Genomic DNA, 27,516 nt, shown 5'->3' on the forward strand with positions numbered 1-27,516 from the left:
AATCAGCGCTGGGCTGTGACGTGATTGAGCGAGGAGCCGGAAGTGTGGTTAGGCGGCGGGGCGGAAGTGGTGCTAGGGGTTGCTTGGAGCCGAGATCCCGAGTGAGGAGGAGGCGGGACAGGTTCGGGCTGCGCCCGCAGGGGGCGGTGAGATGGGCCGCCCGCCTGACGAGTCCCGGCCGGTGCTGTCCCCGTCTCTCGAGCGCTCCAGGCCGGCTCCCAGCACCTGAGCCCGCCGCGTCGGGGCCGGGGCCGGGGCCGGGCCGGGGCCGGGCGGAGACCGGGAGGCGCCGCGCCGCGCTGCGCTCCGCTCCGCTCGCTGCCGGGACCATGCCGTGCACCTGCGGCAACTGGCGGAGGTGGATCCGGCCGCTGGTGGTTGTTCTCTACGTTGTGGGGCTGCTGGTGGCGGTTCCCTTGTGCGTGTGGGAGCTGCAGAAACTGGAGGTAAGCGGCCCTCGCTGCCTCCCTCCCCGCGGAGAACCGAGGGGCCGGCGTGGGGGGGTGCGGGTGCGGGTGCGGGTGCGGGGCCTGGCTGGGCCGGGCGAGAGTGGCAGCCCCGCGGCATGGCTCCGGGCAAGGCATAAACAAGGCTGAAGCCGTAGCGTTGGCTCGTCTGGTCTGCGTACACGCCGGTGGGCTTCCCCGTTTGGTAGGCTGGCGTCAGCAACGAGCGCTAGGCTTTGAAAACAAAATTAACGTTCACACTTTCAACTGCCACGAGTAAAACCGCCTGTATATCCATCCTATCGCTTTGCTGTCCCCAGGGGCACACGCTGAGCATCTTGGCAACAGGTCTCTTACTTCAGTCTTACGTTTGTTCCAGTGACAAATCTAATGTCTTGTTCAAAACCATCATCTTGAGGCTCATTTCCTCTTATTTATTCCTTGTAGTTAAACCTAATGTTGCCTTCATAAATACAAAATCTTATTTATAAACCCTGTCTGTAGATTTACAGTTTGAGTGATGTCATAAAAAGATAGTGACATCAGAAAAGTTAACTGAAAGTTCTCAGTGTAAGACCCATTAACTATGAAGTCCAGGTCTCTTAGAAAGCTTAAATTTCTCTGCCTGGTGCTAGTATCAACTTACTTGAAAGGACAGAGACTCAAAATTTGCTAAGTAAAAATAAATTAAAGTTACTCCTTTCTCTTGAGGCTATGCCAATTTTTGTGGACTTAAAGATAACATAAGTAGTAGCGAATGAATGGAAACTGAAAACTAACTGTATTCAAGTGCTGATAAAAGCACAAAGTAAACAATGGAAAAAAAGATTTCTTTGTTCTCCTTCAGGATCAATATTCTTAGGTATTTTAACAATAGTGAGTTAAACATTCAGGCATAAGTGATTACGTGACTGTTTCCCTTTAAAAGTGATGTAATTTGCCACTCAAGCGTGGATGGGAGTCTGTTGGTGCAACATGCTGAACAAGTTTCAAAGTTTTTATATTAGTTTAATAGTCTAATCAAATAATTTAAAAAGTCAACTTTTTTAACAAAACAACTTATATTATGTATAAAAATAAAAACCCTTAATTTAAACTAGAAATACGCTTTAATAAAGACTGATTTCTGTTGAAGCCAAAGCGGGGGGCAACCTGCTGGGAGCCTGTGGGCCAGCCAGGGTCCCAGCTGGGAGCTGCCAGCAGGGCAGGGAGACCAGGGCTTCTCCCCTCTCCGTTCCCTGCCATGAGCTGAGGGAAGCCACCCTGGGCTTCTCACCCCTGGGGCGTGGGGTCCAGTTGCACTGGCTTCTTGGCCCCTCTACCCTGCTCCCTCTTTTTGAAATTGACACAGCTGTTCAACTCCCAGCTGAGGATGGGCACCGGGGCTTCTCGCCTTGGCTCCCAGCTGGGAGTGGGGTCCAAAGTTGCCGGGGTTGCTTGTTCCCAGCTAGGAGCCAGCGGTTGTGGGGAGCCACCAGGGCTTCTTGCCCCCAACTCTAGCTGCCCAGCTTCCTTGTCAATTTCACAGCTCCTGCAATGAAATTGACAAGAGAACCAACAGCTGATGTAAAGGGAGGCAGTCTACACAGACACTGTGTCCTCCTAACTACAGGGACATAAGCCTTATGCCTCTCATGGAGGTGGAGTTATGTTGGTGTAGTGCAGTGCTTATATTGGTGGGAGAAAGGCTGTAATGTAGATGCTGACGTATGTCTTATGTTGACCTAACTGTAGTTTAGACCAGTGCTACTCAAAGTGATGGTCTGCGGACCGGTGCCAGTCCGCGAGCCGTTGGCTGCCGGTCTGCGTGCACATTGGGGAAAAAAAATTGCCGGTCCCCCACATCAGATAGGAATGGTCTAAACCAGTGCTTCTCAAGCTAAGTGAGTAAGAGACAAGTAGTCTCCATTTTTTCCTCCACTTTCACTGCCTGCTGTTTATGGTGTGTGTGTGTGTGTGTGTGTGTGTGTGTGTGAGAGAAAATAACTTCTCATAATTTATACCTTATTTCAACATTATCTGTTTGTTTTCCAGATCATGAAATTTTCTTCTCTATTTATCCTGTTTATAAGTGTTCCTATCAGAATTCATTGTAAAGTGTGAGTTCTCACTAGTCAGACAGCTGTGTTCCTTCTTAGATTGTAACTCAAATTTCCTTGTTTTACCCAAGCTCTAAGAGCAAGTAGCATTTCAATATTGCTTTTTGCATTTTAAATTTGACCATTCTGAGTTCACACATAAAAGCTTCTCTCAGAAATGTTATCTTCCTCTCTATATATTCCTGGGACTGCATTGTCTCATCCTACCATGCTTCTTAAGCACACCTCACCTTGCTCGACTTAAGCTTCAGCTTTATACAGTTGCATTGGACAGTAACCTCAAACCTTTAACACCTGCTAACTAATCCTGCACAACCTTTATGGTGTTGAGGCTCTTCTATTCAATATATATACTATATATTATTGAATTATATTATTGAAACAATAATTAGATGTGTGTGCACTAAAACTTTAGCATTAGATTTAGCTTAGAGTGACCGCCTGATTTAAAGTTGTTCTCTTCGATCTCACAGACAATCATAAAAGTGCTTTTCTAAAAGCAATCTCAAAAGTTACCACTTGGCCATACTAAGCTTGTTTGGTTTAATGGTGGTTTTGGCTTTTAGTTTTATTGAATCCCTTTGACTCAGTTTAATGATCTAGTAAAGCTCAACTGCATTAGTGTATGGAAGTGATTTTCAACTTGTGGTCCAGGGCTCCCTATGTCTAAGGTTTCCAAAGAAGTCTGCACTTCCATTTGAAATTTTTTAGGGGTCTGCAAATGAAAAAAGTTGAAAACCAGTAGTGTATAGAAACCTAGTGGTATGAAGTGAAGTTGCATCCACAAATTCTATGACTGATGCCCCCATCTTAATCTATATTTATCATACTATACTCATTAATTAAGTATGGTTGTTAAATTACATTAAAGATTTGGAGGGTTGTCTACCTCAGTTGAGTACTGTGCTCTTTTAATTGATTCCTTAAAGTGACATGTCATAAATGAAATAGAATAATATTATTTAGTTGTAGTTCCTTGTTGAACATACACTCACTTTGTGGTATTGTTTCCTCAAATTTTCGATTAATTTTTGTGCTAATTTTTATTTTTTGATAGTTTTTGAATTTATTTTTGTTAAATATTTTTATATGATCAACATTGTATCATTAATTTACCTTTCACATTGTGTAATACATCTACTTTCTCTGTTAGTTTCAATCATATATCCCATATTCATTTTAATTTCCTTCCATTATTAATTTTATTAACAACTTTAATTTATTATAAAGTTAAGTTTCTTTTGGTTGTTTGGCATCCCCTACTGTATGAGAAGAAGAACCAAAGGAAACTTAATGTGGGATCGCTCCCTGGATTAGTCTCATAACTGAACAACTATCAATATTTCATCTTTGGTTTTGTTTCTCCCATTTATCAATGTTGATGCTTTGATTTTATTTTGGTAATTCTTATTTCCTGGTGCTCAACACTTTTAAACACCTAAACACACCAGTTTCACTCTCACGGATGTTTGCGGAATTCCCACTCTTAACACTTTATTTTATACATTCAGTGCGTAATCCTGTTGTATCATTTAAGAGGCTACTCCCATTTAAAAACCCATACTTCAAAAACTGATTAAAATGGTAGTGGTACAGTAAATTAACGTTACATTTTTTCTATTTGTGCTGTTCTTCCTTCCCTCCCTTCTAAGGTTGGAATTCATACCAAGGCATGGTTTATTGCTGGAATTTTTCTGCTGATGACTATACCAATTTCTCTCTGGGATATATTGCAACATTTAGTTCATTATACTCAACCTGAATTACAGAAACCAATAATAAGGTAACACTTTACATATTCTTTGCTGCTAATATTGCATTTCATTCCTGGTGATGAAAATACTTGCAGTAATCTCAGATGTTCTTTTGTCATCAATACAGGATTCTATGGATGGTGCCGATTTACAGTTTAGACAGTGTAAGTGTATTCTTTCTAGTCTCTAGTTTGGAGTCACTGAACTAGTGTATTTTGCTTGCTCAGGGGAAAATGGAAACCAGTGTAACACTTCACAAAAACAATGCTAATGTTAAATCATGGCTATAAACTTGACAGTTCTTCAAATGGCCTCTGCACGTTCCTACTCGTGGAGTGTGCCAGCAATGCAGTCTGGTGGTGGAATGTTCTTATGGCAGTGACTGCTGGAATACTCTCATGCACCCTCCTAGCCTTCCCCTCACCGTTCCTGAACTTTCTGAGGGCAAGGTTGTAAAAGGGAAATGGTGCTCTGTCCTCCTCGGTTTCTTTCAACTGCAGTACCAGTCGGTCCAGGAACCTCTCCAGCCTCGGCAGAGATGCTGTGCCTTAGTTATATTTATTAATAAGTCAGGATTTGTAATTTTTGATAGGATTGGTTTTTTTATTTATAAAGATATTTCTTTTAAGCTTTATTAGTTCGTGCACCTTGATATGAGTTCACAGATCTAAAAGAGAGAGGAGGCCTGGATTCAAGAGGGGTGCTTCTTGTCATGATGTATTCCCCAATCTGGACACCCATATGAGGTGTCTGGCATGCTTGGAGGAAAAATAGTACCTTTTGCAGCATGCAATCTACAGCACCTTCACTCCAAGAGCTCACGAGTGCTAAATCGGGCCCCAAATCTTTCTGGTCTAGGAGGCTCTAGCAGCTTAACCTGGTTCCAGGTACTCAGAATTTGTGAATACTATAAGGTTTTCCTTGGCTCCTTTCCCCTTGGAGAATAAAAAGAGCAGCCTAAGATCCCACTGAAAGTACTGTTCTCCATGCCTGGAGTGAAAACAAAACCATCAGTACCAAAGGATCCTAAGCCATCCGATCATGGTATTGGACACAGCAAAACCCCAGGTGTCAGCCTCTGTTAGCAGAGCCAGTCTTCATGAGTGCACTCCTTTGGTTTCCAGTAAGTATATTGCACAATACACCATTTCTGTTAGCAGAGTCAAGCAACATTCCAAATCTTTCAGTATCTTTCAGATACTACAGGGTCACAATAGCTATTCTAGATCCACCCTGGTAGTACATTGTGTTGCAGTCAAAGAATTTAATTCTTCCATTTCTTAATCTCTTTTCAAGAGAGGAATGTGGAGTGACCAAGCAAAGGAGCTAGCTTGCCAAGGAGGGAGGGAACAGCAATAGAGGCTACCGTATGATTGGAGAATTGCTAATATAGTTTCTATTTTTAAGAAAGGGGAAAAAAAAAATGATCCGGGTAATTACAGGCCTGTTAGTTTGACATCTGTAGTATGCAAGTCCTGGAAAAAAATTTGAAGGAGAAAATAGTTAAGGACATTGAAGTCAATGGTAAATGGGATAAAATACAACATGGTTTTACAAAAGGTAGATCATGCCAAACCAACCTGATCTCCTTTTTTGAGAAAGTAACAGATTTTTTTAGACAAAGGAAACGCAGTGGATCTAATTTACCTAGATTTCAGTAAGGCATTTGATACCGTGCCACATGGGGAATTATTAGTTAAATTGGAAAAGATGGGGATAAGTATGAACATCAAAAGGTGGTTAAGGAATTGGTTAAAGGGGAGACTACAACGGGTCCTACTGAAAGGCGAACTGTCAGGCTGGAGGGAGGTTACCAGTGGAGTTCCTCAGAGATCAGTTTTGGGACCAGTCTTATTTAATCTTTTTATTACTGACCTTGGCACAAAAAGTGGGAGTGTGCTAATAAAGTTTGCAGATGATACAAAGCTGGGAGGTATTGCCAATTCAGAGAAGGATCAGGATGACCTTGTAAACTGGAGTAATAGTAATAGGATGAAATTTAATAGTGAGAAGTGTAAGGTTATGTATTTATGGATTAATAAGAAGAATTTTATTATAAGCTGGGGACGCATCAATTAGAAGTAACGGAAGAGGAGAAGGACCTTGGAGTATTGGTTGATCATAGGATGACTATGAGCTGCCAATGTGATATGGCTGTGAAAAAAGCTAATGCGGTCTTGGGATGCATCAGGAGAGGCATTTCCAGTAGGGATAAGGAGGTTTTAATACCATTATACAAGGCACTAGTGAGACCTCACGTGGAATACTGTGTGCAGTTCTGGTTTCCCATGTTTAAAAAGGATGAATTCAAACTGGACCAGGTACTAGGATGATCCGAGGAATGGAAAACTTGTCTTATGAAAGGAGACTTAAGGAGCTTGGCTTGTTTAGCCTAACTAAAAGAAGGTTGAGGGGAGATATGATTGCTCTCTCTAAATATATCAGAGGGATAAATACAGGAGAGGGAGAGGAATTATTTAAGCTCAGTACCAATGTGGACACAAGAACAAATGGGTATAAATTGGCCACCAGGAATTAGACAAAGGTTTCTAACCATCAGAGGAGTGAAGTTTTGGAATAGCCTTCCAAGGGAAGCAGTGGGAGCAAAAGATCTATCTGGCTTTAAGATTAAACTTGATAAGTTTATGGAGGAGATGGTATGATGGGATAATGTGATCTTGGTAATTAATTGATCTTTAAATATTCAGGGTAAATAGACCTAATCCCCTGAGATGGGATATTAGATGGATAGGATCTGAGTTACCCAGGAAAGAATTTTTCTGTAGAATCTGGCTGGTGAATCTTGCCCATATGCTCAGGGTTTTAGCTGATCGCCATATTTGGGGTCGGGAAGGAATTTTCCTCCAGGGCAGATTGGAAGAGGCCCTGTAGGTTTTTCACCTTCCTCTGTAGCATAGGGCATGGGTCACTTGAGGGAGGATTCTCTGCTCCTTGAAGTCTTTAAACCACGATTTGAGGACTTCAATAGCTCAGACATAGGTGAGGTTTTTCGTAGGAGTGGGTGGGTGAGATTCTGTGACCTGCGTTGTGCAGGAGGTCAGACTAGATGATCAGAATGGTCCCTTCTGACTTTAGTATCTATGAATCTAGGGACATTCTGGGAAGAGGAATAACATGAAAAGGAGGTGGTAGAGGAAAACTACTGTAGATTTTTGCCTTGCATGAAATCACAAATATGATATTCTTCAGTGAGGACTGTGTTCTTGTCAAGTTTCTTCAGTGTTTTCGATACACAAAAGTATTAGACCTGGGGGTTTTTTTGAATGAGAAGTTATGTCTCTTCCCCCTCTTTAACTGAAAGGGATTTTGCTCAGACTTCTACAAAAAAATTTGCCTTTGGATAGAGACCAAGTTTAGAAAACTTCAGTCAAACATGAATATTTCAGATAGCTTATATCTGCAAAGAGCAGGAAGGCAGAACCTAATGGAAGTTATTATTTAAACAAATACTGTTGTTAGAGCTCATGTTGTTACGTGACTTGTCTGCAACAAATATGTTTCAGCTGTGTAAAAGATGTATCTTTTTAGAAATGCGACTACCATATTTTAACCTATACCCATGTTACGGATGGTCTAACTGAAGCATAGAGGCTGGCACCCGAGTGTGTGGCAAAATTGGGGGAAAAAAAATAAGTTCATAAGTATGGCTCCCTCTAAGATACAGTTGCATAATTTCTGGTCTAATCCTCTGTCTTTGGTTGCTTATACATTTCTGAAACTTTGTCTTGGAGTCTATCTGAAAGTAAAATTTCTTACTTACATTAAACAAAAATCTTTAATGTCGAGTTATGGGATTTCTGTGTGAAATGTGCTTTTCATATTAAAAACTTGCAAATTTTTTAAGAGCTTCATCCCTGAAACGGGAGTAGACAGTTGAAATTTTCATGGAAATAGCTATCACTGAAAAGTGTTTGGGTATATTAGGGGAAATTGTTTTTTTTGAAAGAGCTGTGAAACTCTGAAAACTGAACTTTGTTCATATATTAAAAAATGCTACTGGTCTATAGAACTTCCTAAAACAATGAATGCATACACTATAATGTACACTATAACTACACTATATACACTACACTATAATGCATACATACAGCTTCTAAGTTCTCTAGTACTGTAGAACAACTGGGACTTCTTTCCAAATGTTTGGGGGAATGTCATGCCTGGCAAAAGGGAGCCTGCTATTGCTTACTGTTAGGCAATGAGAAAAAGAATGGGAATCGGGATGTCACAAGTTCTGTTTCAGACTCTCACTGGTTGGCCTTAATTCTCTGCACTTCATAATCTATTTTAGCTCTTTTGAAAAAGGATGCTTTTGTTTAAATCGCTGGACTGGGACTTGGATCTGGGTTCAGTTCAATGTTCTAACTCTTCCCCTGTGTGACCTTAGGCAAGCTACTTAATCTGTCCCTCGGTTTCCCATATGTAAAATGGCGATAATGCTATTTCTCACAAAGCCCCTGGGAAAGTAAATCCATATTGTGGGGCTCTCAGACCAGATGTCCACTAGACAGGAAATTCTAAGCTCTGACCGAGGTGTTAGGCAACAACAGTAGGGTTCCAGTATTGTCTAGCCAATTAGTGGCAGTTTGTGGAATGAAAAAGTGCAACTTTAACTCCCTTCCTTGTATAATACACATTTTTCAATTACTTTGGCATACTGTTGCGTATATAATTTTCTGCAACCTTAAATATCTATGCATAGCATATGGTAGTGTCTTTGGGTATGCCAGGGATACGGTCCATAAAAGTAATTTATATGAAAAGTATTCAGTCTATACTTGGATTCATTTGTTTTATTTGAATGCAACTTTTTAATGTTTCCATGTTTTCTTATAGTGGATAGCTTTGAAATATCCCAACATTGCAATATATGTGGATACCTGTAGAGAATGCTATGAAGCATACGTCATCTACAATTTTATGGTATTCCTTTCCAATTATTTAACCAACCGGTATCCAAATCTGGTATTAATCATAGAAGCCAAAGATCAGCAGAGACATCTACCTCCCCTTTGTTGTTGTCCATCATGGGCTATGGGAGAGTAAGTATACTATAGTATCTTTATATTAAGAATATCTTGAGTGTTTAATACTGTGTACTTTGATACAGAAGATGCTGTTGCTCATATTTAGTACTATAGTTGATGCTACGTGGCTAAGTCAATTATAATGTGCACACAGTACAGAGGGTTTGGTTTACCACTTCTTCTGAGCTGGTTGTGGAAAGTCTTTTCAATTAGCTGTAAAAATTACAGAATTAGATGTTTTTAGATAATAAACTAATTAATTTATATGATACTGAAAGAGACTTCCTTATTTTCCAAAAATAGGTATGAAAGCAACATTCATCATGGAGAACAGGTGCTTCTCTTGAATTTGGCTCTTTTTGGGGCACACTATTTTCCAGCAGTATCCTAGAGCAGGGGCCAAATCCTGTTACTGTAGACTTACTCATGCAGTGTAGCTCCATTGACTTCACTTCAACAACTAATGTGAGTAAGATGAACAGGATTTGGCCCACTAACTGATCATGTTTCTAGTTGCTTCATCTGATGAATAATATGCCCTCCTTCTCCTGTTTGATATTTTGATAAGTTGGAATATCATGAGTTTTTCAGAATGACCTTGTTTTGACTAAGCAAATGTTTTGACTGTTAGTGACTGTATCCTATAACACATCAGGAATAGAGCTCTATTGTGCTGTGTAATAGGTTTTTTGTGGCTGACAGAAAGGAAGCATTGAATATGCCTGTCTGTATTCCATAGTGCAGTGGTTCTCAACCAGGGATACATGTACTCCTGGGAATAATCAGAAGTCTTCCGGGGGTACATCAACACATCTAGATATTTGCCTAGTTTTCCACAGTGTACATAAAAAGCACTAGAAAAGTCAATACAAATCAAAATTTCAAAATTTTATGCTGATTTGTTTACAGTACATGAAATGTAAGACCAGTATTTATATTCCAATTAATTTATTTTATAATTATATGGTAAAAATGAGAAAGTAAGCAATTTTTCAGTAATGGTGAGCTGTGACACATTTTGTATTTTTATGTCTGATTTTACAAGTTTTTAAGTGAGGTGAAACTTGGGGTACACAAGACAAATCAGACTCCTGAAAGGGGTACAGTAGTCTGGAAAGGTTGAGAGCTACTGCCATTGTGTAATGTATAATGGCATCACAGAGACATGGTGGGATAAATCTCATGACTGGAATATTGGTGTAGAGAGGTATAACTTTTTCAGAAAAGACAGGCAGGGTAAAGCGAGAGGAGGTGTTAGATTATACATCAAGGATGTATACATTTGTTCTGAGATCCGGTGGGAGGCAGACCTCTTGAGAGTCTCTGGATAAAGATAAAAGGGGCTAAAAAATAGGATGACATCATGGTACAGGTCTACTATAGATCACCAAATCAGGAAGAGGAGGTGGATGAGGCATTTCTAGAACAAGTAACAGAAATGTCCAGAACATTAGGACCTGATAGTAATGGGGGACTCTAACTACCCAGACATCCACTGAAAATGTAATAGGGCAAAATGGAAAATTTTTAATAAGTTCTTGGAATGTATTGGGGACAATTTTTTGTTCCAGAAAGCGGCAGAGGTAACTAGGGGGACAGCCATTTTAGACTTGATTCTGGCAAAATAGGGAAGAATTAGTAGCAAATCTGAAGGTGGGACACAATTTGGGTGAAAGTGATCGTGAAAACTCAGAACTGAGAGATAAGGGAAGGAAAATCTAAGGGAAGAAAATCTAAGGGAAAAGTTGTTCAGGAGACTTGACAGTTCCAGAAGGTGACTGTATTAAAGGCAAAATTGCAAACTATCCTGATGTGAAGGAAAGGTAGGAATACTAGTAAGAGGCCATTGTGGCTCCATTAGGACCTGAAAAATCCAAAAGGAATCCTAAACGAAGTGGAAATCTGGACAGATTGCTAAGGAGGAGTATAAAAGTATAGCACAAGCATGTCGGTACAAAATCAGGCTAAAACCAAAAAAGCAAGGGACGTAAAAGGCAATAAAAGACCACCTTTAAATTCATTAGGAGTAAGAGAAACACAAAGGAAAGTGTTGGTCCTCTGCTTAGCAGGGAAGGAGAGCTAATAACTGATGGCATGAAGACAGCTACGGTGTTTAATGCCTCTTGCTTCAGTCTTCACTAAAAAGGTTAATTGGTGACCACTCGGCACAACTAATTTTAATGACAAGGGGGGAAGGAATACGAGTCAAAATAGAGAAAGAACAGGTAAAAGAATATTTAGGTAAGTTAGAATGTATTCAAGTCGGCTGGGCCTGATGCAATTAATCTGATGGTACTTTAAGGAAATAGCTGAAGCAATCTCAGAACCTGTAGCAATTATCTTTGAGAGTTACTTGAGGATAAGTGAGGTCCCAAAAGACTAGAGAGAGGAAAATATAGTACCTATCTTCACCTAGGGAATCCTAGACCAGTCAGTCTAACTATGATATCTGGAAAGATACTGGAACAAATTATTAATCACTTTGTAAGCACTTAGAAGATAATAGTGTTATAAGAAGTAGCCAGCATGGGTTTATCAAGAACAAATCATGCCAAAGCAATCTAATTTCCTTTTTTAAGGGGGTTACTGTCTGAGTGGATGGTTTGCTGTCAAACTGGGCATTTCTAGAACAAATTTAGTGGGATCTCACAGGGGTCAGTCCTGGGTCTGGTACTAAATCAATATTTTCATTAATGACTGGGATAGTGGACTGGAGAGTAAGTTTATATAAAATTTGCAGATGACACCAAGCTGGGAGGGTTGCCCAGCCCTTTGGAGGACAGGATTAGAATTCAAAATGATTTCAGACCAATTGGAGAATTGGTCTGAAATCAACAAGATGAAATTCAATAAAGATAAGTGCAAAGTACTTCACTTCAGAAGGAAAAATTCAGATGCACATCTACAAAAGAGAAAATAATTGGCTATGTGCTAGTACAGCTGAAAAGGATATATGGGTTATTGTGGATCACAAATTGAATGATTAAGAAATCATTGAAAAAAACTAATATTATTCTGGGCTGCATTAACAGTAGTGCTGTTTAAAAGGTAGGGGAGGTAATTGTCCCACTACACTGGGTACTAGTGAGGGTTCAGCTGGAGTACTCTGTCGAGATCTGGGGAACAAACTTCAGGAAAGATGTGCACAAATTGGAGAGAGTCCAGAGGAGAGCAACAAAAATGATAAAAGGTTTAGAAAACTTGACCTATAAGGAAAGGGTTAAAAAACTGAGTGTGGTTAGTTTTGAGAAAAGAAGACTGGGGGTGGGGAGAGGCACCTGATAAGTTCTGAAATATGTTAAGGGCTGTTATAAAGAAGATGATGATCAGTTGTTCTCTGTGTCCATTGAAGGTATGACAAGAAGTGATGGGCTTAGTCTGGAGCAAGAGAGATACAGGTTAGATATTAGGAAAAACTAGTTAAGCTCTGCTATAGATAAGGGAGCTTGTGGAATCCCCATCATTGGAAGTTTTTAAAAAACTGGTTGGACAAACACCTGTCAGGGATGGTCTAGGTTTACTTGGGCCTGTCACCATGCAGGGGGCTGGACTGGATGATTTCTCAATGTCCTTTCCAACGCTACATTTCCATGATTCTATGAATTGTTGCATAATGGTTGTATGATATTTGAGCTAAATACTGGTGTTCTGGAAATAGATTAGCTTGAAGTAAAATTTTAATTTAGTGAAAACACTAAGGACAGGAATTTTCATAAATTGATTTTTCTTATGTTAAGTGATGAATTCTGTTTGTTTGCAGAGTTTTATTATTTAGATGTAAACTAGGCGTGCTGCAATACACTGTTGTCAGACCACTTACCACCATTATTGCTCTGTAAGTATGCCCATAAAGAATTTGTTGTCTTTATGATATAATCTTTGAGCTACACTGGAAAAGACTTTTTACACAGTTGGTTTTTATATTTGAATTGATGGAATCTAAAAGCATAACTTTTTTGTTTTGCTCTGTTGTAAGTGGAGCTGAAGCTGACTTAACTATATCAACCTGTGACTTCTTTGTGATCCCTGCTCACCATTTCCTGAGCTTTGGTAATGACTATTTAACTTCTGATTCAGAAAGAAGAAAAATATAAAATCTCCCATAAAAATGCTGAATTGAAAAGTCTTAGGATGGGCAGGCTTCCCCTTGTTTTTTTGACAAATGAGTATTTCTCAATCAGATTACATGTTAGTCATTGAAGTTGGGTTAAACTATGCATGCAAACATTTGACTGTGTGTCCTCCTGGAGAACTGAAATAATTTTAAATCCTAAACTTAGTCATAACAGAATGATGTCACCTGTAAAAACTGAGTTAACTTTGAAGTTACTGTAATTGCTATTAGTGTTGCGTAATTTCCAAATATTTGTGTCCTTTGTGAATTGTAGCATAGATCTTATTTAAACCAGCTGTATGTATGTGGACAGATAAAATGTGACAATGTCAGGTTTCACATGGTAACAAATGGGAACTCTTTCTATACTGTTATATCCATTGCAGGTGGTAAACATGTATTTCCGTTCAGGCCTCCTGTAATAGGGCTCAAAAGAATTTACTGTGGACCAGAGGTAGATGTGAAATATATAGTTGAGACAGTGGCCAGGTGAAAAGTCAAGCTCCACCAGTTTTCTGTGTGATGGGTTGGATCACAGAAACCCCCTTGAGAACTGCCAACTGATGTGGCAAGACTACTTCTGCCCCTGCTTTCCCTGCCAGCTTGGGACTCTAGCACTCTGTCTTGTTGAGCCAGACATGCCAGTCTACTCCAACACAGACCCAGGGTCTGAATCATGTGCCCCAAAGCTGCGGGCTTAATTGAAAGCAACTTAAGAACTGTTCCTGTCTTTAACACTCAGATGCCCAACTCCCAGTGGGTCCAAACCCCAAATAAATCTGTTTTACCCTGTATAAAGCTTATACAGAGTAAACACCTAAATGGTTCACCCTCTGATAGAGATGCACAGCTGTCCCCCACCCCCACCCCAGGTATTAATACATACTCTGGGTTAATTAATAAGTAAAAAGTGATTTTATTAAATACAGAAAGTAGGATTTAAGTGGTTCCAAGTAATAGCAGACAGAACAAAGTGAATTACCAAGCAAAATAAAATAGAACGTGCAAGTCTATGTCTAAGAAAACTGACTACAGATAAAAACCTCACCCAGTAAGCTTCCTTTTACAGACTAGTCTCCTTCTAGTCTGGGTCCAGCAATCACTCACACCCCCTGTAGTTACTGTCCTTTGTTCCAGTTGTTTTCCTGTATCCTTGGGGGTGGAGAAGCTCTCTTTAGCCAGCGAAGACAAAATGGAGGGGTCTCCCACAGGCTTAAATAGACTTGTGGGTGGAGACCCCCTCCTCTCTCCTATGCAAAGTCCAGATACAAGATGGAGTTTTGGAGTCATATGGGCAAGTCACATGACTCAGAACTTACAGGTAGCTGCCATGGCTCACATGCTAGCTTGAAAGTCCTCATGTCATGTAGACTTCTTGTGTGGATTTGAGCCTCCCAAGATCCATTGTCCCTTAAGTGCTTCTTAATTGGGCACTTAATTTGCACATTCCTTTCTCAAGAAGCTGACCAAATGCTTTACAAAGGCTACTTAAAAATCGAGCCAGTACACAGCCAATATTCATACAAAAATGATACATGCATATAAATAGGATAAATAGATTCAGTAGATCATAACCTTTACTGAGATATGTTACATGGCATATGTAGCATAAAACCTATTCCAGTTATGTCATATATACTTTCATAAGCATATTTCCATAAAGCCTTATGGGGGGCACTGTCACATGCTGCTCCTAGGAAAAAGGAGAATGTTGGGATTTTCTTTTTCCTGTTGTTCTTGGATCTTGGTGAGGGAACTTGGGAAGCCTCAGTCTTTTCAATGTCTTTTACCAATTTAGCTGCTTTTATGCCTGGCAAAAATATGAGCAGCATCAGACAACTCTTCTGCAGTTTAAAGTTGGTTCATATTTAAAAGGTTACCTTCACAACCATAATGGCTAGAAGTTTAATTTCTTTAAATGGAAACAAATTCTGAAAAAAAATTGCTGCCTTAAGCTCCTGTTGCTCACCAGAAAAAACTTGAATGAGTGGGTTTTTTTTCCAGATCTGATGGCACAGTTCCTTTTCCATTCTAGAAGTACTACTGTAAACTTTGCTGTGTTATGTAAATTTTTGAAAGTTGTAATTTCTTCCATTCTTGTATAGGCTCTCAGCACTGGTATTAGTGAGCATAGATTTTACATTCTGACAGCTGATCAATGGGATACCAGTTTAGCAGCACTTTTAGAAAAGAGGTTCACTTGTACAATGGTTAATACCAAACTTTCTTCCAGAATCTGTGAGTTGGTTGGTGTATATGATGAAGGAAACTTTAGCTTCAAAAATGCCTGGACTTACTTGGTTATTCTTAACAACATGTCACAACTGGTGAGTACCAAGAATGTCTCTTTTTGGAGTTTTTAAAATTACAATTTTAAAATATTGTCGGTATCACCTGAAACTTTTGTTCTGATTCAATATATTAATAGTAATTATTAAAGTCTTCTCAAACCATACCTACTAAATCTCTACAGGCATAATAGAAGGGAAAAATGTCATTCTCTAATGTTTGATTTCTTCATTATTAAACACTTCTGTAGAAAATATACAAAATTTGCCTTTGTGGTTAGGTGGAGAGAGAACTAAAAGGCTTAGTGTTTTAGTGAGGTAATATATAGCCTCTCATCTCTAGGTCACTGGTTCAAGTCCAGTCTGTCTGTAGTCACTGCAAGTCATGCAACTTTTTTTCTCCTTGCAGTTTAAGTTAAATAATTTGAACTCTTTCCAGTTTTGGGTGAACATCATAAAAAAACTGCCACATTTGGCATTAATTTACAGCCTTATTGGCACTCTCAGCAGAGTTCGACATCTGGATGGGTGTGGCGTTGTATCCATGTATCAGTAGAGATGGTCTATCCATGTTAAATTTGTACTGGTGATGAAACACAGTGAGGTTTGCATGGCAGCTTCCCGTGCTTTATCTTATTCTTTGGATAGAAGACTTTACTCTTTAGGACTGTCAATATGACACATTTCTTAAAAAAATTCTAAAAAGTGTAGTCTTTAAAATGATAAGCAAAGTAGAAGTTCTTAAATCCCCAAAAGAAAAACTCTAATCTGTTTAGCTTTTTTTCTTGCATTTGTAAAGTAACATGTTTTACATAATAAAAACAGTTGCTTTAAAATAACTGCTCACAAAGTAAACATAATTTAAAAACTGTAAAAAGGTAAGAATATTTCTTTTCCTCTAGTTTGCGATGTATTGCCTTGTGCTGTTTTATAAAGTACTGCGTGAAGAGCTAAACCCAATCCAGCCTGTTGGCAAGTTTCTTTGTGTGAAGATGGTAGTTTTTGTTTCCTTCTGGTAAGTAAATATTTAATCAGTATTGCTTGTTCCAGAGCTGATTGCAGTAGAACTGAAAATGTTCAGGTCATTGATGTCAGCCAAGACAGTCAGGGATGCAACCTTGTGCTCCAGGTGCCCCTAAACCTCTGATTGCCATAAACTAGGACTGGGCAACAGGGGATGCATCACTCGATAATTGCCCTGTTCTGCTCATTCCCTCCAAAGCACCTGGCACTGGCCAGTGTTGGAAGACAGGATATTGGGCTAGATGGGCCATTGGTCTGACCCAGTTTGGCTGTTCTTATAATTAAACCACAAAAACCTATCATTGTTGAAATTCAAAGTTATCTTTTAAATTAGTCTGAAGACTTAACTAGCAAGCTTCTTTAAAAGAAATACAAAGTATCTAGGCAAACTTTGTATTGTGGGAGACTAAGATTTGTTACTTTTTATTCACCTACAAAACTAGAATTTTGTATTCAAAGCCTTACACGTAACTCTATATGCTAGTCAGCAGATCAGTATGAGTGCTAGGTCATATAAGGTTAACAAATAACTTGCTCTATTTCTACCTTGAGAGGCAGTGTGGTCTAGTGCAGAGGCACTGAATCTGGGACTCTGGGAAGTTTGGTATTTTTGTCCAGACTCTGCCATTGTTGTTTTGTGTGATCCCATGTGAAAGTGTACTACTTTGTGCCTGTTTCCTCTGTTCTTTGTCTCATCTGTTTAGATTGTAAGCTTCTTAGGACAGGGACTATTTTGAAATGTGTTTGTACAGTGTCTAGTATAATGAGGCCTTTAGGTGCTACTATAATATAAATAATCTTTATAGGCAAGCTGTACTTATTGCACTGCTGGTGAAAATTGGTGTTATTTCTGAAAAACGCACCTGGGAATGGCAAAGTGTGGAAGCCGTGGCCACAGGCCTACAGGTAAATACAAACAGCTGTTTACAGGGAACTGGTAGAGGGGTGAAGAGAGCATTTCCAAGTGAAAGTTACAAACAGGATTGCATGTTCATAGAAACTCATGTTTCCAATGAGAGAAACGAGGTTGCTACTGCTGCTACTACTGGATAGTATTCTGAGTAAGGCTAAGATTTTTGTCACGGATATTTTTAGTAAAAGTCATGGACAGGTCACGGGCAGCGTTCCCTTGAATTTTTCCCACCCACATGTAGAATGAATTTTCTTACGTGCACCAATATGGAGTTGATGTATGACACATCACCTTCATATTGGCGCACATAACAAAATTTAATGGAGTGGGGGTGGTCTCAGGGCTGGGTTACAAGGGTGTCAGGGGTCCGGCTTAGGGTGCAGGCTCTGGGGTGGGACCAATGATGAGGGGCTCAGGGCTGGGGCAGAGGGTTGGGGTACAGGCTCTGGGGTGAGGCTAGGGATTAAGGGTTTGGGATGCAGGAGGGTGCTCCAGGGCTACGGCAGGGAAAGAGAACTGCCCCAAGCTCTGTCCCCCCGCAGCAGCACCTAGGCTTCAGGGAGAGACTTGGGAGCCCCGCAATGGCTGGGAACTGAGGGGTTCCCCTCCGTCACCCCTGGAGGCTGGGGGGTTCCCCCCCAGTGCCTTGGTGCTCTGGGGGTACCCCACAGCTCCCTGGCCCCATGGTTGGCAAGAGACTCTGCAGCTTCCAACCACTGCAGGTTGAAGTCATGGAGGTTGCTGGAAGTCATGGATTCTGTGACATCCACGACCTCTGTGACTAAATCATACCCTTAATTATGAGTAAACAATGCAAGTCATCCTGAATGAGTGCTGAAGAATGTTACACTCAGCACCTTGTCACATGTCATGTGTATTATAGATATATATTTTAGTTATAATCCCAACTGAGATTTTTTTGCACATAAAATACATACATTTTTGAATACTTCATCATAAGAGATTCATTGCTGAATGTCCACTTCCAGCAAGTCAGGATATGGGATTGAATGCCAAATTGGAATAGGCTATAGTAAGCCTGGTTGCCAAAGGAATCTGCCAGACTCACATGGGCTCTTGAAATGCTGCTGGTTCACAAGGAGCAGCTATCGGTGCCCAAAATATCAGTTTTTAAGAGCTGAGGGAGATCCCTCCAGTCTTGCACTGGAAATAGAGATCTAGGAATGCATATTTTGTCATGCTGATGTTCTTGCAGGACTAGATCTGAATAAGTGTCTCTCCTTGTTGCAGGATTTTATTATCTGTGTGGAAATGTTCTTTGCTGCTATTGCTCATCATTACAGTTTTTCCTATAAACCGTATGTCCAAGAAGCTGAAGAAGGATCATGCTTTGATTCCTTTCTTGCAATGTGGGATATTTCTGATATTAGGGCAGATATATCTGAACAGGTTCGAAATGTTGGTAAGTACTGGGCTGATGCATCAATTTTATAAAATATTTATCTTAGGGTTTTGTATTGCTACCTATCAGTGCAATATCTGAGCACCTTCTACATAAATTTGATAGCAATTGAAGGCTTTAGTAGAGTTTTTGGCACTTCTTCCTTGTTGGGATAAAAATTCGGATGGGGTAGGGTTTGTGTGTTTTATTTTGGTTTTTATACTTTGTTTCAGGATAAATGTTGTTTTGAGGGGGTGGGAGATAAGGAAATGAATATTTAGTGGCATGTTTTCGTTCTGATTCACTGAAGTGATTGTTTTTTCTACTATGGCTTAAGCCTCCATCTTCAATGTCTGATATATTAAGACAAAGACCAGTTTCATATAGCATACTTACTATTTTGTACTAAATATCTATAAAGCACCTAGCACACTGTTTGATCTATAAAAATAATAATACTTTTAATTTGGCACAACTTTAGGAAGGACAGTTTTGGGCCAACCAAGAAAAATATTTTTTGCTGAGGATCATGAACAAAACGAACATACAAGTTTGCTGTCTTCATCTACTCAAGACCCAATTTTTGATGCTGCTTCTATGCCATCTTCACCCATGAGTGGCCACTACCAGGGGTTTGGACACACTGTGACACCTCTGACTACACCTACAACAACTACAATATCTGATGGCATCTATAACACTATTGTTGCAGAAGAGAATGAGGATTACCTTGTTCCAGGGCATGGTACATCTGAGAAGCCTTTGGATAAAAGTTAATCCCATCTCCACTTGAGTATGCTAAAGAATCTATTCTGTGCTTTCCTGCCACATTGTTTCATGATGGCGTATTCCATTGCTCTTAAAGGGGCTGTTAATAGGTGGACAAACTGCAGCATGTCTCACAAACGGGAACAAAGTAAGTGATTGGAATCTCAGTTTTGAATACTGAATTTGTTTAAAATTCTATAATGGATTTGAGTATATAGTGTATCAGTTGAATATAAAACATGTACGCAGTTTAAACTTCCAGCACAGATTTTTAAGAATCCATTTCTTAAGAGGGTTAAAGTATTTAGAAAGCTATATAGTACCTAGCATAAAAAGGGCAGTGTCATACTGAGATTGAACTGGTGTCTCTTAACACAGAAGATACAGCTGTAAACAAATGCTCTATTGCTCTTCAAATGCGTGGATATAGGTAGAACTGCTAACTGGGGGGACTTGATTTCAGGAATGTAATTTAAGCAACTGAATAGTGGAGACTTCTTGTGTTAAGCTTACCTCTCCATTGAGGCGGTGAACAAATACATTTGTGGGTAGTGTGTGGCAGGAGTACTGACTTCTTCACCTTCCTCTATACAAACACACAATTGAAACTCCTTAATTAAGATACTCTCTCTCCCATTACAGAGCACCAATGTCTCTGGGCGTCAGCCAAAGCATCCTTTTAAAAACTAAGTTCTCCGTACAGGCCTAAGTAGTAAGAGACTGAGCCCAGAACCGCAAATTGCCATCCTTAGCATGGCAGCACTGAGTTGCTGGGCTGCCTCCTTGAGAGGTATGGTCTGAGCACAGGACTGTGAGCCAGAAATGTGTATTAATCACAAATCTAGGCAAGTAATTTACATTTTGCCACCATTTTCTCTGTCTTTAAAATGGGAATAACACCTACTTAACATGCATACTGGTAAGAATAATTACTGTTTGCAAAGTGTCAAACAGGAAAAGCATTTCATAAGTTGAAGGAGAAACTGACTTCTGTACTTAGAACTGCAATAAACTTATACCTTTCTCTTAAAAATCTTAAACATGTCAAAGTAGGATATTTCCCAACAAAAGGTGTCTAGTTGTCTATTTTTTGTCAGTATACTGTCATCTTATGCATCTGCTATAGCTTAAGTTCAAATTCAGTAACAAATTTGCCTTCTCACTGGGAGGAAAAGTAAGATATTCACTAAGGAGGAATCAAGTAGCTAGTGTAATATGGAAGATACTAACTTACAGACCTCAGATCAAGAATAATGGCATTTATATCAGAGTTCTAAGGATTTATTTTTTTTTTGCAAATCGGACAAAACAAGGGTTGTGTTTTTTCTATCCCAACATCACACTTGCATTTGCATTGCATGCTTGCAATTTGGCATTTATATAGAGAAATAAAACTGGAGCAGCGTAGATGATTTTTCAAGTGGTATCTGCAACATTCCACCAAAAAGTACTTGTAACAACTTTTTTTCCAGCATTGATACCCTTTACAGAACAGATTTTTAATTCTTTCTCTTGCAGTGAATTCATCTTAAAAGTGCTTTTTGCAGTACTAGTGTTATGTAAATATTTTGCCTTATTCACTAGGCTGCATATTTTATAGCCGAAGTGGAGTATGTACTTAATGTATTTGACATTGTTAGAAAAGAGAGCAAATCACACTTTCAATATGCTGATTCATTGCCTTCGTTGTAAATAAGCAAATAAAGATTTTATTTAAACGTGTTCATTGTCTGTTGTATTTGATTTATTTCTATAATCTAGGTAAGAAGTCTTGGATGTAGGGTGTGGGAGAAAATACCTCCCTCTTTTTTAAAAAAAAAAAAAAAAAAAAAAGATGTCTTAAATACAACTAATCCAAACACTTGTTCAGCATTTTCAGGATCATGGGGCTGACAGTGGAAAAAGGAATTTTGGCAATAAGATTTTACCTGAATTGAGTTAGTAAACAGAATGCCAACCTGCTTATGTACTTTAATTTTGTCCATAAACACCTCCTAGGAACCTTTTGACATTAAAACCATATTCAAAAAAAATACATTCACAGATCCTTTAGCTTCCTCCCATTATGTAGCCAAGATGAATAACGAGAGCTAAAGATCAAAGATTCACTTCCCACAGTTCTAAACTTCATCTTTCTCTGCCTAATGGCTTGAGAAAATAGATGGGATTTGTAATCTATCCTAAGTGTTAACCAGTTCAGATTGTTTGGCAGAGAGGAGCGTATTCCAGAAGTGCATGCCTCTCCAAGGGAATACCCTTCCGGCAGCCCCCTTCCCTATCCATTGTGGACTCCAGCTCAAGTGCTTCTGGCAGTTCTGAGATGACTAGTATAGGTGATAGCAGCAAAGTTGGCCTTTGGAAGATACAATTGCAAGGGCCAGGCCAGACCGATTGTAGGAAAAGCAATTTTGGTCTCTTCATATTTTACTTCACACAGATGTATAGATTATGCAAGGTGCAAAGCAGTGGAGAATCAAGATTTCTGAATTTAACTTCCTGTTTATTTCATTCGTAGGAAATTGGGAGTGACCTAGATTTCTCCTTTGTATTTTCCCTGAATTATCACCTTGCTTTTTTCCCTTGTTGAATATTTTCTGCCCTGGGTTCTAATATATATTGTATTCTGGATAGCCATCTGTCTTGGATGATTTAGACACGACAAATCCTGCATCTTTGGCGGGGGGTTAGACTAAATGACCCTTGTGGTCCCTTCTAATACTGTGTCTCTATGATTCTATGTTTAGTTACGATTCCCCCACCCCTATTTTTCAATTATTTTAACTGGGATGGAAGTTATTTTACATGGTGGAGTGACCTGCCACTTGCCTTCCTTTTAAAAATCTGAAATTGATTTTTTAAAAAATATTTCAGTAACACCCTTCTTCGTCGTCTTGAAAACACTTGCTACAGTAACTTTGATAGCTGTTGCTCTAGAATGTGTCACCTGGACTAGTTGGGTAAGTAAATGTCCCAGTCTGCTAAATTGCTGTGCTCCAGTCCTAAGATGTTTAAAAGCTATTGATAAAATTAGATTGGATTATAATTTGGAATTTCCTTTCTTTATATATTGTTCACTGTCCTACTTGTTCTGGAAAACAGATTCACAAGAGTTTATCAGCTATTTTAAGTCATTCATTTCATCCTCTGATTTATTAAAGGCCACACATTCTCCTTAGTACTTCTTTTTAAACCTCCACCCTGACTATCATTAACTCATTTTGCAGTCTGTCTCTTTGCTGAAAATTAAAGATACAATTGTAACTATTGCTTCCTGTTCATGTTTCTCAGAGGATTTTCTTTCAGCATCAGGTTTTGTAGTTTCACAGAGAAGCACTCAACTTGCTGACTTCTTCCATTTTATTTTTTCAGAAAAACTAACACTTCCTCCAGTTTCTTAATATGCTGAATTCAAGTAGCTCATGGTCACAACCTCCAATCTTCCTCCTTTTCGTAATCAGATCCTTTATGCTCATTATGATTATAAAAAAAAAGATAAAGAACAGATGATCTGGAGTCCCTACTTCTGGATCAGAAAGCTGTCTTCTATGTAAAATGAGGAACTACTTTCATGCCTGTTGAGTTGTATTTGTCACTGTTTGTTAAGGATTATTAAAATCCTCCTTGAGCAGAGTATTCAGTGACTTAGTCTCTGAGGTTTTGGCTCAGTAACTTTTGTTTCTTACTCTCTTCCCTCTAAGAAGTTGAGATCTATTTAAGACTATTAAAAAAAATAAAATAAGGCAGTATTAGCACTGGGTCACAAAAATAGGACAACTACCACATAGCTACTGAACTGAGTACAGTTGGAAGAAAAACCTCTCTTTTCTACGTCTTTTCAAAAATATATAAATGTAAAATATCTGCTTACAACAAATGAGCATATATGATAAGCAAATTTTGACTTCAGCATAAAATTGAGCTTGAAGGATTGCAGAGAATAAAAAATACACCGATAGAAGATTGTGACTTAGAGCTTCTCTAGACAGAGCAGCAATGTGCTCTACGGGCGTGTGATTTCTAAAGTGCAATAATGTGGCATATTAATTTAGTCTATGTAGACCATGCTGGTGCTCACTAATAGTACTGACAGCACTATGTTAAAGCACACGAGGGATTCTTTGTGTAGACCATGCTGGTGTGCACTAGACCAATCAATATGCAGCATGTTAGAAATCACAGTCCCATAGGGCATGTAGACAAGCCCTCAATAGTAGGATTGATGCCAACAGCACTAGGGATGTAAAAGGTTAACCTGTAAGTATTAGGCATACTGTTAACTGATCTTAAGTGTTAACACTGGCAGTCCCGTGCTGGCTGGAGTGACCCCAGCACTGGCTGCCCTGCGCTGGCCGGAGGAACCCTTGTCCCAGCCGTTGCAGAGGGGCCCCAGCCCCTGCCATGCTAGGCTGGAGCGACCTCAGTTAACGGTTAACTTTTTAGACCAACATTTACATCCCTAAACAGCACTGTTTTGCTGAAACCTGGTAGACACTAGGGAACGTTTCTTAATAAATAAATAAATAAATATAGTGTGTGTGTGTGTGTGTATATATAGTTAGTTAGTTAGTTAGCAATATAGAGATCCTTAGTGTAGACAAGGTTACAGGAGCTGCAGACTTCAGCTGCAGGAGCCTTGTTTAGAGAATGGCTACTGAAGTTGCCAACACTGATGTAGAAAGGTCTCCTTGATGTGCCTATTTTTAAAGTTTTTTGAATAGGTAGGACTAGAAGTCCAGAGCAGATTATGCATCTGGAACAATTTTGTCCATCATAGTTTTCTCACTGTTTCACTTACTCTTTCCTGTTTTTCTGCACTGGATTTGACTTCCCCAAAAGCATTAGCAGGAGTTCCTGAGACCCCTCACCTTCACTGTTAATTCGCTAGGCTATGGGTGAAAGTCTGTGGGAGCAGCTCAGCACTATTCCACTTCTGGTGCACATGTGCTCAAGACTGGAATCATTTGGCTAGCAGCACCCATGAGGTCATGCATGCACCCTGACTATCATCATGTTCCTGTGCTGGGGTGGGCAAGCTACATTCGCGGGCCAGATCCAGCAATTTTAAGTCCGCCTGCAAGCTCCTGCCAGGGAGTCAGGTCAGGGGCTGCACCATGCAGCTCGGCCCTGCTCTGACACTCTGCTTAAAACATGGGCCGGCTTAAAATGCTCCAGGTGGGGGAACGCCCCACTGCGGCGCTTCAGCCAGGGTACTAGGTGGGGGGCCACACCATGTGGCTCTGCCCCACTCTGGCTTTCCAGCTGGCGTGCTGGGTCAGGGGCCACACATCTAGGAACCAGAGAAGGGATATGCCACTGCTGCCGGGAGCTGCTTGAGGTAAGTGCTGCTCGGAACCTGCACCCCTGAGCCTCTCCCCAGCTCCAACCCTCTACCCTAGCCCTGATCCCCCTCCTGCTTTGCAAACCTGTCAATCCCAGCATGAAGCACCCTCCTGCACCTCAAACCTCTCATCCCCACCCCAGAGCCCACACCTCTGCCCCAGCCCTGATCCCCCTTGGTCCCAGCCCAGAGCCCCCTCCTACATCCCAAAAGCCTCATCCCCAGAGCCCTCACCCCAATTGCACCCTAACCCCAATTTTGTGAGCATTAATGGCCTGCCATACAATTTCTATTTGCCGATGTGGCTCTCAGGCCAAAATGTTTGCCCGCCCTGTCCTATACCAAGGGTAGAGTGGGCCAAACTATTCAATTCCTTCTTACTGCCTGTGGCAGCAGGGCAGAACCTCAGCAATGTCTACACCTTGAAGTACTTCCCCAAAATCTCTGGATATAGATCAAAAGGGATAGTAATACTGCGTAGTTAGCCATCTTTAGGGATCTTCAGGGCTGTTTCCATTAGCAGGAGAAACTGAGATGGAGTCAGGTATTTTTTTTGATGCAGCTCTCTTTTCATGAGAGGAGGACTTTGGATGTTCTTTGTAAACAAACAGGAGACTTTTTTTTGCTCGCTGTTCAAAGACACTTTCCAGCTAGGAGACTACACAAAAGCTCTTAGCTTTTTCACAATATGCAGTCATATTAGATATGCTCCTGTGACCCTGGTGCTTCCTTGCTGCCTTCTGTGGTTTTTCTCAGCTGCTTTTTACACGCATCCCCACAATTCCATCCAGCAATACCCAGCACTTAGTTTGCATTCAATCCCCAGTGAAACTTCCACCCACGTAGCTTAGATGCCTGACTAGCCTTGCATGTGGCATGTGTTTCAGGCAGTGGCTCCTATTGTTTTAGCTATTTTATTCCATAAAGCAGGGGTGGGTAATATATGGCCCATGGGCTATATCTAGCCCATTGCTAAATTTCATCTGGCCTGTAGGTTCCTAACCCCTGCCCTATGGAATGTTCTATATTTCCCTCTCTCTCTCAAAAAAAACAAAACAAAAAAAAAACAACCCTAAATTAAGTTGCTTTTTATGTATGTGTAGCCTGTGATTTGATTTTTTTTTTTCTGTGGGCCAATGACCCCTGATAGAAAAAAGGTTCTCCACCCCTGCCATAAAGGATCTTAATTTCTTATATTTATCCTGAATGAAGGGTGGCTGTTTCACAAGCTTCATTCAACCCCCAGCATTACAGCACATGAGATATGTTAGGCTTGGTAGTGTAGAATGTGTGCGCCAACTAGCATTTAGACTTTTTTTTTTAAAATTTCTTTGCTCCAGAAGAAACTTTTCCCTTATAGTAGGACTCGGTTAAAACTTTATCCCAGCTTTAAAAACTGGCCTTATTGTGAAATAGCCATGCTGCTTAAAAATTGCCACAAGATTTTTTTTTTTCCTTGGGTAATGGACATATAATTGAAAATCTTTCAAAGAGGACACAGAAGGCTAGTGACACCCACCTCAATTTTTTCTTCTAGATCATTGATGTTTGTCTCATACCTGGCAAGCAAGCTAATCCTCTTCTCCATTTTGAACACTCTGGGTCCTAGAGTGCTCTAGTGAACTGTTGCTCCTTTCTTCAAGGTGATCCTGGCAAGATTGCCAGGTCCTATTCTAAACCATCAGAGTGGTAGGAAGGAGCATTGTTCCTCCCCCAACAGGTGCAAGCTTGAAGAGGCTATGGTCACACCTCACCCCAGTGTAAGGGGACTTTTTGACCTGGAGTGAATACCATGGCAGTCCTAAAAAAGACTGGTATTAGACTACAGGCACTGTCTCAGGAAAGGATGCTGGCTGCCCCTAATACTGACTCTGAGGCTGGCAACTCGCTCAATACCAATTGCATTAGCAACACTGACTGGTGCTGCCAACCCCTACTCTGCTTCTCACTTCACTGTCCTCTTATTATAAAATCATCCACAGCACTGGAGGATCTCAGAGTGTCGTCTGAACATTTCCTAACAGTTCATTGTATTAAAAGTGCAAATGTTTATGTATTGTGGAAACATGTGTAACATCTCTCAGGAGACCTGACTAACGTAAACCTTGGGAAACGAGCTTCAAAAACAATGTGCTAGACCCTGGGATTCTTAAGAAATACTTGGGTGGTGGGGAAGGCAACTTCTCATCTCCAGATCATATAGCTGCACCCTGAGAGTTTTTGGCAGCTGATCACCTGTTACAGGAGGACCAGAGCGGACAAGAATAAAAGACTTTTAGATTCATAGGGGTTCTTGTTATGAGCAAAAGAAGTTGTGAACTTATCA

General features: G+C 40.2%; 1 protein-coding gene and 1 long non-coding RNA gene across 3 annotated transcripts; one reads left to right on the plus strand and one right to left on the minus strand.

Annotated features, from left to right (window-relative positions):
• Window positions 1–17: 17 nt before the first annotated feature.
• TMEM184C (transmembrane protein 184C) lies at window positions 18–21,574 on the plus strand. 2 transcript variants are annotated; one of them, XM_038399739.2, is made up of 10 exons: window positions 18–446; window positions 4,198–4,328; window positions 4,427–4,463; window positions 9,154–9,359; window positions 13,105–13,179; window positions 15,692–15,785; window positions 16,649–16,761; window positions 17,576–17,675; window positions 18,934–19,105; window positions 19,566–21,574. In XM_038399739.2, exons 1-10 carry the CDS (start codon window positions 330–332, stop codon window positions 19,859–19,861), a joined length of 1,341 nt encoding a protein of 446 aa, XP_038255667.1. In that variant the 5' UTR covers window positions 18–329; the 3' UTR covers window positions 19,862–21,574. The 2 variants fall into 2 exon arrangements, with proteins under 2 accessions (XP_038255667.1, XP_038255669.1); XM_038399741.2 differs by lacking the exons at window positions 18–446; window positions 4,198–4,328; window positions 4,427–4,463 and adding an exon at window positions 4,528–5,422.
• Window positions 21,348–27,407, minus strand: LOC122459800. The gene is made up of 2 exons (XR_006280735.1): window positions 25,572–27,407; window positions 21,348–23,570 (listed from the first exon to the last, which is right to left on the minus strand). It is a non-coding gene; the product is annotated as an uncharacterized LOC122459800 (long non-coding RNA).
• Between the last annotated feature and the right edge of the window lie 109 nt (window positions 27,408–27,516).

The sequence above is a fragment of the Dermochelys coriacea genome, chromosome 4 (genome assembly GCF_009764565.3).
Source record: "Dermochelys coriacea isolate rDerCor1 chromosome 4, rDerCor1.pri.v4, whole genome shotgun sequence".
Lineage (NCBI taxonomy): Eukaryota > Metazoa > Chordata > Testudines > Dermochelyidae > Dermochelys > Dermochelys coriacea.